This window comes from Egretta garzetta, unplaced genomic scaffold (genome assembly GCF_000687185.1).
Source record: "Egretta garzetta isolate BGI_Z169 unplaced genomic scaffold, ASM68718v1 scaffold474, whole genome shotgun sequence".
Lineage (NCBI taxonomy): Eukaryota > Metazoa > Chordata > Aves > Pelecaniformes > Ardeidae > Egretta > Egretta garzetta.
In genome coordinates, this window is record NW_009259524.1 from 300,625 (window position 1) to 316,084 (window position 15,460).

The following is a 15,460-nucleotide window of genomic DNA, read 5'->3' on the forward strand; positions in this document are numbered from 1 at the left end:
TGGCGGCCGCTCGTCTCCGCGGCCTTCGTAACTTTTCGCTCTTGTATTCTCGCTTGAGCGCGGTGTCTGCGCGGCACGCTGCCTCAGCGGTTTGCCAGTCAGCCTTCGCCCCGCCTCATTCCGTCGGTGAGGCTTCTGCCTCTCCCCGCTGCTGTCCCCCGCGGGGCCGCCTCCTCAGCCCCTGTAAACGCCTGCTGAAGAGATTGTTCACCTCCGAAATTCTCTTTTCTTTGCTATCTTCTTTTCTATGCTTGTCTTCTTACTTTCTGGGAACTCGCGGGGTGCTGGTTACAGAAGGCTCTCTTCGAGTTGGAACAATTAAAAAAACGTTTGGCCCGTTAAGACCTTATCGGTCAGTGTCACAAAATCTTCCCTTTGTGGTGTTGTCGCTGTGTTCGCAGGTAAGGCAAACTGCCCTTACTATGCCAAAGCTGAACTTCTGGCTGACTATCTCCAGGCTAACTTGCCAGACTTCAGGGTTCACAAGGTCACTCAGCACCCTGACAAATGGGAGGTAAGGCATTGTAAGTCAAGTCGTTGGTAGATGCCCCAGTGCTCTACAAAGCAAGGAATGTGCGTATCTGTAGCATGTCTCTTCTTGTCCTGTACTAGCATTTTGATATGGGAGTAGAGGTGCTACTGAAGCAGCGTTGGCTATGCGAGCCAGCCAGAGGAAGGGTTTGAATGTTGCAGGAGACTGGCATTCTTGTGAGTCTTACCACAAAAGATGGGCACAAAATGAGGGCCAGCCTGAAGCTGTGTTTTGTCAGTCAGAAGTTCAAGTTTATTTCTTTTTTATTATGTAAAAATGGCCACTCAGCCTGTAAATCTTTTGCAAACTGCAATTGCATATGCCTTCGGAGTTGTTACTTGCCAAGAACATTTCTGGGATTTAAGGGCTTTGGACTACAATGGAAATATGAAATTAAATCTCACATATTTGTTTAAAACACGGATGGGCCTCTCTGAGTATTTTTGCTGTAGACATGTTGCCATGTCTACACTGTAGTTCCTATAAGGAACTGAAAAAATGGCAGTATTACTTCATGAGATAGACATGGTGTTTATTACTTCTTATCTTTTGCTTGACACTTCAGCCAAGTAATTTGAACAGTTAAGTGAATAGCAATTAACCTCTGCAGCTTACCTACCTTCTGCAGCTAAAATAGGGATCCTCAAATTACTTGCTGCTTCACAACATGGCTGTCTTTAGTACTGCTAAGATAACCGAGAAAAATTACAGCAGTAAAATCAAGCAGAAGTAAGACCTGTTGCTCTTTTGCTGAGGTATCACAGTGTATCACCATGCCTTGCTTTGTGTTATTCCCCCATTTTATGTGCACTGACTGCTACACGAGTAAGTTGTGAAGCACCTTGTAATTATGTATTGAGAGGAAATAATGTTTATAGCTGTACCTTTTAAGTGTTATCAAATGTGAAAAAGTATTAAAACCTTTTGGTGGGGATGTTTACATTAGCAGTGGCTTCATGACATTTGTGAAATGAATGGATGGGAACACAGCCAGTCTCCTATCATTTGGAGAGAACTGTTGGACCGTGGAGGGAAGGGTCTCCTTCTGGGAGGAGTTGACGATTTTCTGGAATATGCTCAGGTAATGAGCTGCCTTTAATACTGTAAACCCATATTTTACATTTTCTTGTAACATTTATGTTCTTTATCCCTCCTACAAATGTAAAATAAATCTATCCTTTCTACTGTTACCTTTGTGTGTTGGGCTGTCATTTGATTAGAAATCACCCTTTTTGTTCTTAGCGCTATTATGGCATCACCTCAATGATGTTGAGTGAGGAAATGTTAGACATTGCTGAGGAGAACCTGCAGGCGCATATTGAAATTGAAAAAGAGGAGGAAGAGATTAAAAGTCTTATCAAGCCTTTGCAGATCTGGATCACCAGGTGAGAGTAAAAAGAATATGTATGAAGTTTCACTCAGCTTCAGAAGAATGCCTTTTTTCTTGTCATGTATAACAGATGTAACCATCTGAATTTATACGTGAATCCCTGTAATTTACTGATTTGAATTAGGTTCTGTGCCCCTCACTATGAGCATTCAGTATATAATTTAGAAATTATTTCTACTTTTGTTACATTTTGCACCAGTCTAAGTGGGGGATGTGAACAGGCAACATTAGACCCCAGACCACCTTAGGGAAAAGCAAATATTTACAAAGTAAGCTAGGAATTTTGGAATGCAGCTATCTTCCATTAAATGTTTTGGGAAATATTTGAATAAGTAAAGAGTCTCTTGCAGTTCTAGCTTTAGAAATTTCTGTATTTCTGGTAGCCTTAACAGAGGACCTTTAAAAAACTGTGGTTCTTTAAAGACAACAATTTTTAAGTTACAGTATCTCCTGAAATATATAGGATGGAAAAACCTTCAAATTAAAGGACAACCCAACTGTTTTAATTTTTAACCTGTTAAAATGACAGGAAGAGCCATAAAAGATCCAAGCTAATGGTATTTAAACATAATGATGTTTAACAAGAGAGCTTTTATTTATTTATTTATTTAATACTTCCAAACAAGCAGTGGTTAGTGGTTAACTATAATTTTTCTATATCCTTCTCTTATCAGTGCATCTGCTTCAATCTGTTATCAGCTGATCCCTCTGTTGGCCAATGGAGAAGTGTTTGGGATGACCACAGAAATCAGTATCCATTTGCTCGACACTGGCCAGTTTAAGGATGTTCTTTGCGGTATTGTGATGGAAGCCGAAGACATGGCGTTCCCACTCCTCCGCAGTATTTCAGAGCACACTGAAATAAATGAGGCTTTTATTCAAGCTGATGTTATCATTGTTCTTGATGATGTCCTCTTAAACCGTGAAGTCCAGTCCCTTGAGAACTACATCAGAGAAGTGAGTGAGATCTGTCAAGTGTATGCTCCTCTGATTGAGAAGAATGCCAAGAGTGGTGTCAGAGTAATTTCATCAGGAAAAACCTTTGTAAACCTTAAGGCAATGATGATTATGGCATATGGCCAGTCCATTAAGCCTGAAAACATCATTGCTGTTGCAACATCCTGGGAAAGTGCAGCTAAAGCCATGCTGGCCAGGAAGCTGAATATGAATGCAGCTGGTGAGTATTTGTGTGATCTGGCAGCATTTGGGGAAATCAGTGTGTGGACACCTTAAAGAGTACATAGTTCATTGCAGAACACTGTTGATGTAAAAATGCACGCACCGGTGTTTAGCCACTGAATCACATGCCTGTACAGAATGCCAGGGGGTGACTAGCGGGTGCTACTGGTTTCTGTGCTTATTGCTATCTGGATCTGTGCCTGATCCCATGAATGTTGATTCTTCTGCTAACTCTTGGATGCAGCCCTGTCATTCTGGTGTGTATTTCATGCTGGAAATATACTAAGAAGGACTGAGCTGTGTTGCAGATCAGGAACTAGGACTTCAAGATTGCATTTGCAGTCTGTAGCGCATTGTTATTTTGGAGACACACAAACTAGCTGTGAATAAACATAACAACGTACTGCTGTGCAGGTAATGAGAGTATAGTAGAACTGTGTTGTTGTATTATTTCTGGGTTAATTAGCTTTCTTTCTCAGGTCAATTGTTCTAGCTTGGTTATATTTGCGTGGTTCTGCACTGCATAGCAAAGGTGTGCTCCAGCAGCCTGCTCAGCATCAGGATTCTTTGTGTTGCGAGGGTAAGAACTGGTCATCAATTACAAGTCTAGATATTTTGGAGTCTAGATATTTTAAAGTTCCTTTTTCAGCTTGTGATGAGGTTTCATGTTATAGAGAACCTTGTTGCATTTTTCAGATCAAATAATTTCTTCTATCAAGGCAGGACACTGAATTGAAGAATAATTCATCTTGAAAGGGACTTCTGAAGGTCATCTAGTCCAGCCTATGTAGTGAAAATATTTGTCTGTCTCTTCCTTAATCGATGTATTTTGCTCTGTTACAGGGGTTAAAGACGTGATTGTTTGGGGCAATATTACTGGCTGTAACTACATCGATTTGTCCCATGCAAAACTTTACGGATATGACTGTGCTATTTGGGGCCCAGCTAATTTTTCACATCCTTTGTTGAATATGATTTATGATAGGTACAGTACAGATTTCTTTTTTTAACGTAAAATTAAATAACTGCTTTTAATCCGTGTTTATCTGAACTGTGTAATAAATATCAAGAAAGGTTTTTGTGTTCAAGATTTGTCTTTACTGACTAGCATTGTATATAAAGGAAATCTCAAGTTGAAGTACTTGGTCTGCAAAAGAAGTTGAGTAGTTCCTAGTGCTATACATAGTTCTGACTCTCCTGCCAACTTTGTTTATAACTAGGTTTTCCTACATATTAAGTGTGTTTCTTTTCTATCGTATCATGAGCAGCCTATAAGAAGCAATGAAAGTCCAGATAACGACTTAGATGTCTAGTATGCATGAACAAACTTTGAAATAATACTAAACATAGACCTGCATCTTGAAGTAGCTGAATTGCATTGAACGTACAGCCTGATCACACTAACATTGTCAGTTTCCCAAAATAGACAATTTATTTGTTAACATATGTAAAAAGGTTACCTGGCAGCTACGTCGCTTCTTATGGGAAGCGAAGTAGCAGAGAAAGGATGGGTGGAGTGAGAGGGTAGCAGATATGACATGCACTCAGGCCTAGCTCTAGGGCGCTCCCATTCTGGTCTAAACCCAGCATTTACTGGAGCGCAGATGTTTCTTCTGTGCTTGTACTGTGCCTAGCACAGGGGGATTACGGTTTGTGGCTGGGTTCTTATATAAAACAGTAATACATATAAATAATAATAACAGGTTATCACTTGAGTAAATGACCTAACTTTCATAGGTAAGTAGTGCTTGTTGTTACCTTTTGAGCCAGTTTTTGTTAGACCTTATTTTTTCTGTCTTTAAGTGCCTTGCCTTCAGCAGTGAAGTTTGAATGTTTTGATTATTTTCTTCCCTCAGGTTTAGTTCTTTTTTCCTCTAGAAAACTACTTGTCCTGCCGTCATCTTAGGTTTTTTCTTCCTTCTTCCCCCTGCCCCTCTCACTTTTTTTGTTGGTAGCGAATGGATCCATTCAGAATTTCTATCTGCACAGAGTTCTCTGAGTTCCCGGGTCTGTCAATGTGCAGGGATGTTACCTGCTCATGCCGTAGCCACTGTACTGAGATACTGGTATCACGGCTCTCCTCCTGGGGAGATCGTTTCTGTGGGAGTACTTACTAAAGGTAAATCTACTTTTACTTCACATATTCTCTTGTAGCTTTCCCCAGTATGTATAATGGGATTTTAAATCAAGATTTTTAATTTAATACAAACTTGTAAAACAAATCATGGTAGAATGGGAGGCAGAGAGTTTGTTTCAGCATAAGAACCTCCAGATCTAAGCAATTTTGCTCTCCAGAGCTTGTGATTTTATACTTACTCCTTACAAGCATCTCTTAGGTTAATATTGCCTTGTTGCAGATTGTCTATTAGTCTTTTAGTTTAAATGCTTTTCTGGTGTATGTGTTTCACGCAGGGACTCTATTGTTCTTGGAACCTGTGTGTACAAGAACACTTCTTGTGTAGTTATGTGGACCAATAAATGGAACGTTTCACAGCAGCCATTGAACACTTGTATGAAATAAGAAGTTTAATGTTTCTCCTTTTTAAGATGTAAAATTGTTACATGTGCATCTAACTAAAATACAAAGTTACAGTAAAAGGGGAACTCTTTAGTCTTTGAACTGTACACTGAAAAAGGCAGTCTCCGTTTATACTAAGATCTTACAGTTGGAGACTGTTGCAAGTATGTAGGACTTCATCTTGACACTGGTGAGGATGTTTTTCTTAATCAAATAATACGTTTGGTTTATTTTTTCCTCTTCTTCAGGTCAATTTTGCATTCCTGAAGGGATTGTCTTCTCTATGCCAGTGAGATTCCAGAATGGTAACTGGGAAGTCATAACAGAATTAGAGATTAATGAAACGACCCAAGAAGTTCTGGGACGCTTAGCCCATGAGCTGATGCAGGTGATGAGTTCTTGTCTCCAATAGTATGCCCATTCTGCCACCTATGGGTACCTTGCGATATAACTTTGAATACTGAGACCTTAACTCCAAATGTTAAACATACAAACTGCAGACATGCACTTATGCACGATGAACGCCAGGTATTTATAAGTGTAAAGTAGGATTTATATATTGAAATGAAGAGACGACTGTTCCGTTGAACAAAAAAGACATGATGAAATAAGTTTACTTATGTAAGTGTAGAATTTGCACCCCCAAGTTCCGCAGGCTTTGTGCAAAGCAGAAATATTTGCTTTAATTTAATGTTTCTACATTCTGTACTGCTGATGTTGATTTTGCTTGTGTGGTATTCAGAATAGTTCTATGCCAGGAGACGTATCTTTTGGGATCCTTATAGCTGTGACTCTACATGAACAAAGGCTAGATTTTACTAGAATTAGGGATTTTTCAGAAAATATAAAATCAGTTAAAAGGAATTGCGTCACAAGCTTCTTGTCACTTAGTGAGACAAAAAGAACTTAGTTTGACTAAATAGTAAAATATAAAAAAGACTGGTTCCAAACTCTACATTCTAGCTTCAGACAGTTTTTGTGATCTTCAGTCATACTAGTAACACATAAGGATTATTTTAATTTAACATATTTTAAGTTTATATGAGAAATTACAGTGGATGAAAAGAATGGGTAATATTAAAACTGCTTTTTTTTTTTTTTTCCATTCAGGAAAAGCTCGTTGCACTAAAGGAAATAAAAGAAATGCATCTGTATGGAGCTGATAACACTAGTAAAAAATATTTGTGTCAAGGTGGGTTTTTCTCCCTGTAAAGATGATACCAAGTTTTAAGTGAGAATTTAAGTAATGGATTCTTATTTTATGTCCCTTTCATTTTAAATGGATATAAAATCCTTCAGGAAGGAACAGAAATAACAAGTGCTTGTCCTATGTATCCTGACCATGCCTGGGGCATGGTGGTAGGAAGGGCAAACCTGCATGGTGGCAACCTTGTTTCTATTGTGTCATTTTCTATTGTGTCATTCACAGATCATGGGTATAAAAGCTGAGCGTGAATAATGCATTTCGCATGACACATTTTATCTTGGGTTATTAATAAAATCTTTTTAACCCAAGTAGCTATTATTAGAAAAGTACTTTCACTGTACTGTCCTACTATATGTTTTTGAAGCTATTCTTTGCTATACTATTCTTTACTATCTAGAAATGAGTTTAATTTCTAACAGACAAAAAAATACTGTGAATTGGAACTCAAACTTCTCGTTTTTCTGTTTATTACAGTACCAAACAGTTAATTCAATATCTTTAGTCTATAAGCCAGTCAGAAGAAGAAAAGGTTGAGACGCCCAAAGATAATAGGCTAAAAAAAAGATATTCCTACTTACTATAAAGAAGGCAATCTCGGTAAGTGGCAGCCACATCTGCCACTTCTTTCAGTTACAATAGATGTAGAGATCCCTACGTTATAAATTATTAAGCCATTTCACTTTGTTTGTTAGTTTTTAAATGCACAATGATATGAGAAATTTCAAATAAAAATCTACAGAACAACTCCAATATCCTTTCTAATATTTAGGAGCATGTGGGAAGGCTATGTGATACTGCCATGGCAAAACTCCCCCGAATCCACAATCTACTTTTTCTGTGCAGAATAGAAAATCCACGTCTTCTCCCAAGACTTTCTGTGCTGCCTTTCCAACCTATTTTGCTTTCAAGTTCTCTGTCCTCTTAAGATTATATAAAGGGAAGAAGAATCATTCATCAAAATAAGAACAGATTAACTTTAAAGTGTGTTTTATTGTTGTTTTCTCACTTTTTCCCTATTCTCAGGTTCCCAAATCCCTGTACTTTCCCAATAGTCTATCCATTTCTTTCTACTTTGAGGTCCTACAGGCCTTTTCCATAGTTAGTGTTCTTTCTCCCTTCCTTCAAATTCTTTCCAGTACTTTTATATCAGCACTTACCATACTATGAGCTGTTCCTCTGCATTATGGGTAGGCTGAAGAATGGGGAAACTATCTGGAGCTTGATGCCAAGGGCCTTTATTGAGCATATAAGCCTTTTGGTTATCCGTGCTTGTTTCTCAGGAAAGGACTACAGACACAACAAGATTGTCTTGATAAATGCAGAGTTTCATTATTCCACTAATCGCGAACTTGATTAACCCAGACAGGAGATTCCCAATTAGATGGGAGTGTCCTTCCCTGTCTGCTCTCTACTTGCATGGCACTGTTTTTCTGTGGAGCTGTTCCATTTTTCTTGCGGCTGCTTTAAACACTAAGCAGAGGGCCTTTACACTGCTAGCAGCTAACTGCTTACCTGTGGCCTACTCTTGTGACAGTAGTATCACATGCCATATTCTTCAAGGATTACCTAAGTGACCTACTTGTCTGCTCGCATGTCTAAGTATTTTAGGATGTTGTCAAAAATATGTACTGATTTTGCTTTTTTTACAGAGATGGAAACCTGGCCTACTGGCTCACTTTAGACAGAATTGTCTGGAGGAGAAAATGCTGAAAATTCCCATACTAAAACAATGTTTCCATTGCTCAAAAGACCCAACTACAAAGAAAGACTAAACATTATCATAGCTGTCACAGTATCTTCCTTATCAAAAACCTGGAAATCTGTAGGAAAAAAAGTATTTCAAAAACAGTGTGAAAATAACATTCTCAATCTGGAGACCAAAGCAAAATTCCTACTGACTTTAATGAGTCTAGGGTTTCACTTGCATCCCACAACTTATTTCTTCAGAAGAATAAACTGTTTCAACAGCATCTTTTAATGTCTCAAACCTTCACATTAAGACAATTTTGAGCAAGAATGTCACATACAGAGTAGCAGTTTTATAACTCCAAGTTCTTGTTTGAGATGTAATGAAACAAAATACTTGTCTAAGATTGTATATTCTCAGGCAAAATTGTTTTTTAACACAAAAATTTAGTTGCGTGCATCTCCTTAGTGACAAGATCTTTTTTGCCTCCGTGTTTTTTATTTATTTCATGAGTTTCATAGGGACTGCTCATATGTTTTAAGTCAAACATGCAATTAATTAAGGCCTTGCCTAAACAGGATTGTTGAAGAACCACTTTCATTTGCTGTCTTTGGTGTCTTAAAAGATGGAGACTGCGTTAAATGAAATGTTACTGTACTTGCTAATTTTTTATCAGGTGTGGGTGATTAAAACAAAATAAAAAGTTTCCTGTTCTTTGAATCAGACACATACAGTTGGAATAAATTCATTATTTCTTTTCAAGTGGAGGTTCAAACTCTGAACAGGAGTAGACTTCTTACATGAGTAAACCAAGAAGTGTTTATTTGTTATTTATTGGCTGATGTGGACAGAGTGAGGAGGAGTGTCTCACTGGTATTTAGAAAGAGGAGCTCAGAAATCTGGGGTATCACAAGGGAGTTGGAAGAGTGTAGTTTCTTATGTGAAATATATATGGGAGAAGCAACACTTACAGGAACTGAGATGTCACTGTTACAAGTATCTTCATGGAAGAGTTCACATGGGAGTTGTAGAGGTAGGTATTGTTAAAAGTCTTGAAGGAAGTGGTTAGGAATCATTCATTTCATGAGGAAGTGGTCTCCAGGGAATTGGTTTCTAGCAGCATTTGCACAGAAAATGGGCTGAGTCTCTGCGGAGTACCTAGAGGCAGATGTCTTGGGAGAGCACAGCAGGGGAGGATGTTACCAGTAGTCTTTACAAACTACCTGGTTTGTTCCATAGCTCCTTCTCCAAGACAGGAGAGGAAAAGTTAGCTTTTCAAATGTGTATTTACATTTGGGTTTTTTCTATATGGAATATGATTTGGCAGTCTTTTACTCTGAATTTTTTTATTCTACCTGTGGAGATAGTAGTTCCAACAGACTGCAATTCAAGCACCAAAACTGCACTGTTAATGAGAAGGAAATTAACTGTTTCTGCAGGCTTACCAGACTTCTGAGTCACTCCCTGAAAACCACAGGCAAAGAATTTCTTCTTAGAGGTTGGGAGGAGAAAGACAAAACAAATGCCTTGGATGTCTCTTGTATCCTAAATTATTCTAATTAAGTTTGCCTAGTGGCTTGCAGGGAAATTCAGGTCTTTCCTCATGAAAGCATAACAGAATGGAAACTAAAGTTTCTTTTCCTAGCTTTTGGTTAGGAGAGAAAGAAAATAAAAATCATAGGAAAGCTAAAATACGTAACATATTCGAAGTTGCTTACAGTTACAACACTGTGATAGACTTAGTCATCACTAAGTTTGGGGTTTCTATAAGTAGTAAGTAATTTCTGGTACACATTTTCTCACAAGTTACTGAGTAATGCTATGTATGCAGGATATTCATAGCACTGATGAATCCTACTATCTGTGTGTTAGAGTAACTGGAAAAAATTACGAGAAAGGTCTTTAAGATAAATGTATGTGTCTTTCCAATGTTGTATATATTCTGCATAAAGCCGAGCATTTGGGTATATTGAAGAGTGTGTAAACTTTCTGGTTGGTCTGAACAATTCTTATTCTATGACATTACCACTAGGACTTAGTATTTTCCTCTTTGTGTAGTTGCACCAACTGTTTGTTACTGCACACTGTGCTTTCTGCATTATTGTACCAGCTTCCACCTCGTTTTCAGTCTCTATAGCAACACTGTTCCTCAGCAACTGGGAGATGCTTAGTAAAGGCCCCTCAATTTAGAAATATTGCACTCCAACCATAGGAAAAAATTGCTTTGAAACAAAGATCAAAGAAGTTTTATCTTTAATAATTCAGGATATTTATTACTAATTAATTAGTGTTCTCTGTTTTGACTGCTTAGACAATTACCTGATACTTTGATCTGGGCCTTTGCCAGGCATTTGTTGTGAACAGCATTCATTTAAAAGCAAAACCTTTAGAACTGTGTCTTGAAGTCAACTTTTAAATGCTATAAAACTACTGGACTTCTCTGGCAGTGTCGTCTGACTTCTGGGCCTTTAGTAAGTAGCTGAGAGAAAGGTAAGCACTGTTGCTGTATTTAAGAGCAGACAATAATTTTGGCCTTTGAACACAACATAGAATGTTTTCACCCTTCACAGGAAACAAAAGTAATTGTAGTTTATTTCATGTGTGTTTAAAATGTTGATCATATATTGTCTGATTTCAAAAGAAGGAAGGCTTCTGTGATCAAGTCAATTGATCTATTGGGAGATTTCAGCCGTTGTTGGACTGGTTTGTCTTTTTCTGTACTTTAACTTAATTATGTAACATGTTTAAAGATCCATTTTATTTGCTGAAGTGTATATTCTGAGAACCTATATACGCAAACGAAATACATAAAAGTAATCAAAAATATTACTTTTTGTGCACATTCCAATAGGATTCAAGAATAAGGCTGCTCTTGTTGTGCACTTAACAGTGTTATGGGATTGGAGCTTATAATTGTAAAAATTAATTTCCTATACATTTGTAATTAATTTAAAAATTATTTTTCATTTTGTGGAAGAGGTTTTAATTATTAATAAAGGGCACATGTAGCTGAAATACAACACACTGACTGAAATAGTGTATCAATGAGCAGAGTTAGTTCAGATTTTATGTTTTTGCAGGCAGATGTTGCTTCTACTTTCATATGATGTTCATTATAAAGTAGATGTGCTAACACTGAAGTAGATCCTGTTCATTTCACTCAAGCACTCCTGCTGCAGTCAAGATCTGGACTCTCCATAGAGTTTTGTATATAAAAATGTAGACTGTACATATGTTTGTAATGCCTTTCATAAGTTTTTGGAGGGAGGGTTCGTGGGTATGGTGCTATGATGTTGCACAATGACAGCCAGTTCGGTAAAACACATAAAGACATGCTTAACTTTGGGACCATGAATACCCTAGTACAAGACTATAGTGTGCTTATCCATATGGGTAATCTAAAGTTCAGGCATTGCACTGTACTGGATAGAGAGCTTGTCATCTTACAGTAAGTATCAAGTACTAATAGATTATGCATGCTGTATAACTCAGTGATGTCAGTGGATCTGTTCTAATTTGAGTGAGATTCTAATGAGTGAGTTCTAATTTAAGTGAGTTTAACCTGTGTAATTTTACATTCATCCTCTTGCTTTCTTTTATGTACCTTTGGAGGAGAGAAAAAAAGGAGGAAACCATGAGGCAAGCTGTGTGTCTGTAAGTCTATCTTTTAGGTTGCTACATGTAGCGTTCACTAAACATGTTTAATTCATTACTGATGACATCAGCATCTTCTGATGTAATTGGGGTAATTGCATAAGCAAATTTACATGCCTGTGTAAATGTTAGGCAGAACTGCAGTCTTGGAGAACCCAGGGTTGAGTTCAAGCTCTAAACCTTAGTAAGAAGGGAAATAGAAGAATAGTGAAAAAGAAAAATAGTGGTATTTCTTTCAAAAAAGGACTTCAGTAAAACCTGTGTCATTGAAGTCTTTAGAGAAGAAGTTATCAAAGCAAATCTGTATCCCATCATTTTAAATATTTATAGGTTATTTAGAGACTAAAACACAAAGTTGCAGCTTTCACCATAGTAGTAGCACATCTGTGGTAGACTCGATAATTACAGATCATTGAATATTTATGCTTCATAATTCTGTCTCTTTATGACAAATGATCAATGACTCTCACTGGAAAAATGTAAAGTGAAAGTTTGGGTAAGTTCAGATTTAATACCAAATTTATTATTTAAGTTTTAGATAGTTTCTAACTATTTATTTTTTATTTATTCTAGCAAATTTCCTTTTTTTCCCCACTAAAAGCCATATATGTGGCCTTGGAGTCTCATGTAACTTGGATCTGTTATACCTAGTGTTTTTCAATGTAATATTAACTGAAAGATAGTTGCTATACTGAACTCATATTGATATTTTTATGTTTAAAAATATGTGGTTTAGAGCATTAATGAAATAAATCATGAGGGGAGACATTCAATTTCTAGTATTATCAGAGGCATAATTAATTTGCTTTCAGGGTTGTGTAAAGTAAGTAGATTCATGGTTATGCTTCCTTTTTCCCTTCCTTCTCAGTTCAAAATGAAATAATGTCAGCTCCGCTGAAAACTTTATTAAATTTGAAAATTTTAGAAAATAGACTTGTGAGCAATTACAGTCAACGAATCTTAGGAAGAGTCTGGTATAAAGGTATGCCCTCTCTCACCTGAAATTGTACACTATGGACTGTGTAGTAATCCTGTATGTAAACACTGGACTCTTCAATAGTGAAAGATCCCATTTCCTGTACTTGAAATTGTTTTGGGGACTGTTTTCACCCTGATACAATTTTGCAGTTACCAGAGTTACTCCTCCTTTATCCTGAGCAGAGAGCATGTAGAGCATGCAATTTTCTGGAATTTCTCTCCACTTGGCACCAAAACTATTATGTTGTTTTATGTAATTCTGTTTAATTTCATCTCTGAAACGCATCCAGTAAATTGTTCAGATTAAAAGGTCTAATTTGAATGGTTCGATATGTCTCTGTCTAGAAAACGCGGCTTTACACTTTGGTTTGTTTTGTTATAGAATGCCTAATGCCATCTGTTCATTTCACATGGATCCAGACTTGCAGGGTAAGGATTTTTCTCATTTTTTTCCAGCTTTTGTCAAGAGACATTTCTGTGTCTGTTTGGACAGAAACTAATGAATTGTAGTGAAGTCATGCCACTTTCAGAATCTCTGTGCTGTAACACATAAATGACAAATTACACAGCTATGCTGTCCTACCTTTATTTTTGGATTTGTCTTGGCACCTTCCCTGCCATTATCACCTTGGCTCATGGAATGGTCAGGCAGTTTATAATAGAGGATAAGGTTTTTTCACGTTTTCTAGAATAGGCATGAATGATGGCCATACACTCCCCTTTTTAGTGCAAAATCTTAGCAGATACTTCATCTGCTACATAACAAGTAGCACAAAATGCAGAACTAGCAGGTAACCAGCTGGAGATGTCAGGAAACAATGGACTCTCTTCTATGTGTGTAGGAATTCCTTTGTCAGCTTCTCAATAAAGGGTACTTATGAGCCTTGAGGTGAAATTTGACCCACTGCAGAATGATTACATGCTGGTTTTCTGTCCAAAGGGGAAGCTCCATTCCTGTGAGAAATGAAAGAGTTTATTGCCCCTAAATAACCTCTCATAAATAATAATAATCCTAAAATATTTTGTCTTTTATTTGGGCTTTTTTTTCTTTGTCTGCTGTTTTTCTTGTATACTCTTGCAAGTTAGTTTGGGAACTATTGCTTGACAGGCACAGAATGCCCTACTTTGAGGCCACATTTTGTCTGCAAGGATGGACTTGAAGTGAGTAGCAGATGGCTACTAACACAGATTCCCTCCACTTAGAAAGTCATCTTGCACATGGAAAGTGTTTGAGTTGGATCATGTGTATGTTTCTAGCATTTGTATTTGAAAATAAGCATTTGGAATGTAATCCATAGCCTACTGAATACTGTGGGAGTCTTCCTGTTACTTTGAAAAGAGCTTTGGATCAGTTTACTGAAGAAAGAGAACTAAAAGTCAAAACTCATTTTTCACATTGTATGACATGCTGCACTACATCTCCAAATAATACCACAAAACATAATATGACAAGAGCAGGACTAAACAGATGGTATAGCAGATATTGGCTTATTTCTATGTCTTAGGCAGCATCTGGGAACCAGCAGAGCCCATAATTTGCTGACTATTAACATTAGTCTGGTACATTTGTGGGAAAGCGTTGCACACAGATTGGCTATTGGCTTATTTCCAGACTAACCAGGTAGAGAGTTTTGTGAGTTATTTCTACTCAGTTATGCATATTTGTTGCTTATCTTTGACCTTAATCAACAGAGTAACTCTTCCTCTCTGAAGTACAGGGAGAAAGAGTCTCTGACGACAGGAAGATAACTGATAAATCACTTTCTAGTTTCTAAAGCTATTGTGAACGAGCCCTTTTTTTTTGTCTTGAAGTTCCAGGTATGTGTGTAAAGTACCAAGTATAGGTCATGTTCAGAAGCCCTTACTTCCCACTCAGGAATACATCCTTTAGTGATGTGAAAGGAATGAACTGAAATCATGTAAGGGTATGGGACTTAGTTGAGCAACTTGAGTGGGATTACTAAGCAGAGGTGTCAAAAGCCAGTTGCTCTGGTAAATTGCTTATCGTCTTCTGATAGAGTCCCAGATGTTGATCTTGACAGAAAATTTGTTTAATGCTTGAAACAATATGCATCCAAAATAATAACCTGGCTGTGCAGACTGACAAACTGTTCCCTGTAGAAGAGTATCTCTGATCAAGAAACTGTTTTGCCTGAAGAAATATTATTTCATTATGATCTTGGCTAAAAGTATGTACAGTGCATATCCTTTTTTCTGATCCATGAATAGACTAGATTCCTAAAGGAGCAGGGGTTCTTTCTATGTTAAATACTATTTTTATGCCTTGTCATGTCACTGGTCATAAGATGGCCATT

General features: G+C 37.4%; 2 protein-coding genes across 2 annotated transcripts in view; both read left to right on the top strand.

The window, feature by feature from the left end:
- The first annotated feature begins 1,467 nt into the window (after nt 1-1,467).
- MDH1B (malate dehydrogenase 1B) lies at nt 1,468-8,696 on the top strand. Its single transcript, XM_035893029.1, has 8 exons — nt 1,468-1,613; nt 1,775-1,917; nt 2,597-3,099; nt 3,945-4,086; nt 5,057-5,220; nt 5,868-6,007; nt 6,730-6,811; nt 8,476-8,696. The coding sequence occupies exons 1-8, from the start codon at nt 1,503-1,505 to the stop codon at nt 8,505-8,507; spliced, it is 1,317 nt and encodes a 438-aa protein (XP_035748922.1). The 5' UTR covers nt 1,468-1,502; the 3' UTR covers nt 8,508-8,696.
- Nucleotides 8,697-13,528: 4,832 nt separating this feature from the next.
- DYTN (dystrotelin) overlaps nt 13,529-15,460 on the top strand; it is a 20,428-nt gene continuing 18,496 nt past the window's right edge. Inside the window, exon 1 of the mRNA XM_009637479.1 lies at nt 13,529-13,574. Coding sequence (XP_009635774.1) covers nt 13,529-13,574 — 46 coding nt within the window. The remainder of the gene's footprint in view (nt 13,575-15,460) is intronic.

Bases quoted from the DNA above. Each gene is read 5' to 3' on its own strand.
- MDH1B (XM_035893029.1), top strand. From the start codon at position 1,503: ATGAATGGATGGGAACACAGCCAGTCTCCTATCATTTGGAGAGAACTG. The intron at 4,087-5,056 runs GTACAGTACAGA...TTTTGTTGGTAG, and splicing joins TTGAATATGATTTATGATAG to CGAATGGATCCATTCAGAAT. The intron at 5,221-5,867 runs GTAAATCTACTT...CCTCTTCTTCAG, and splicing joins TGTGGGAGTACTTACTAAAG to GTCAATTTTGCATTCCTGAA.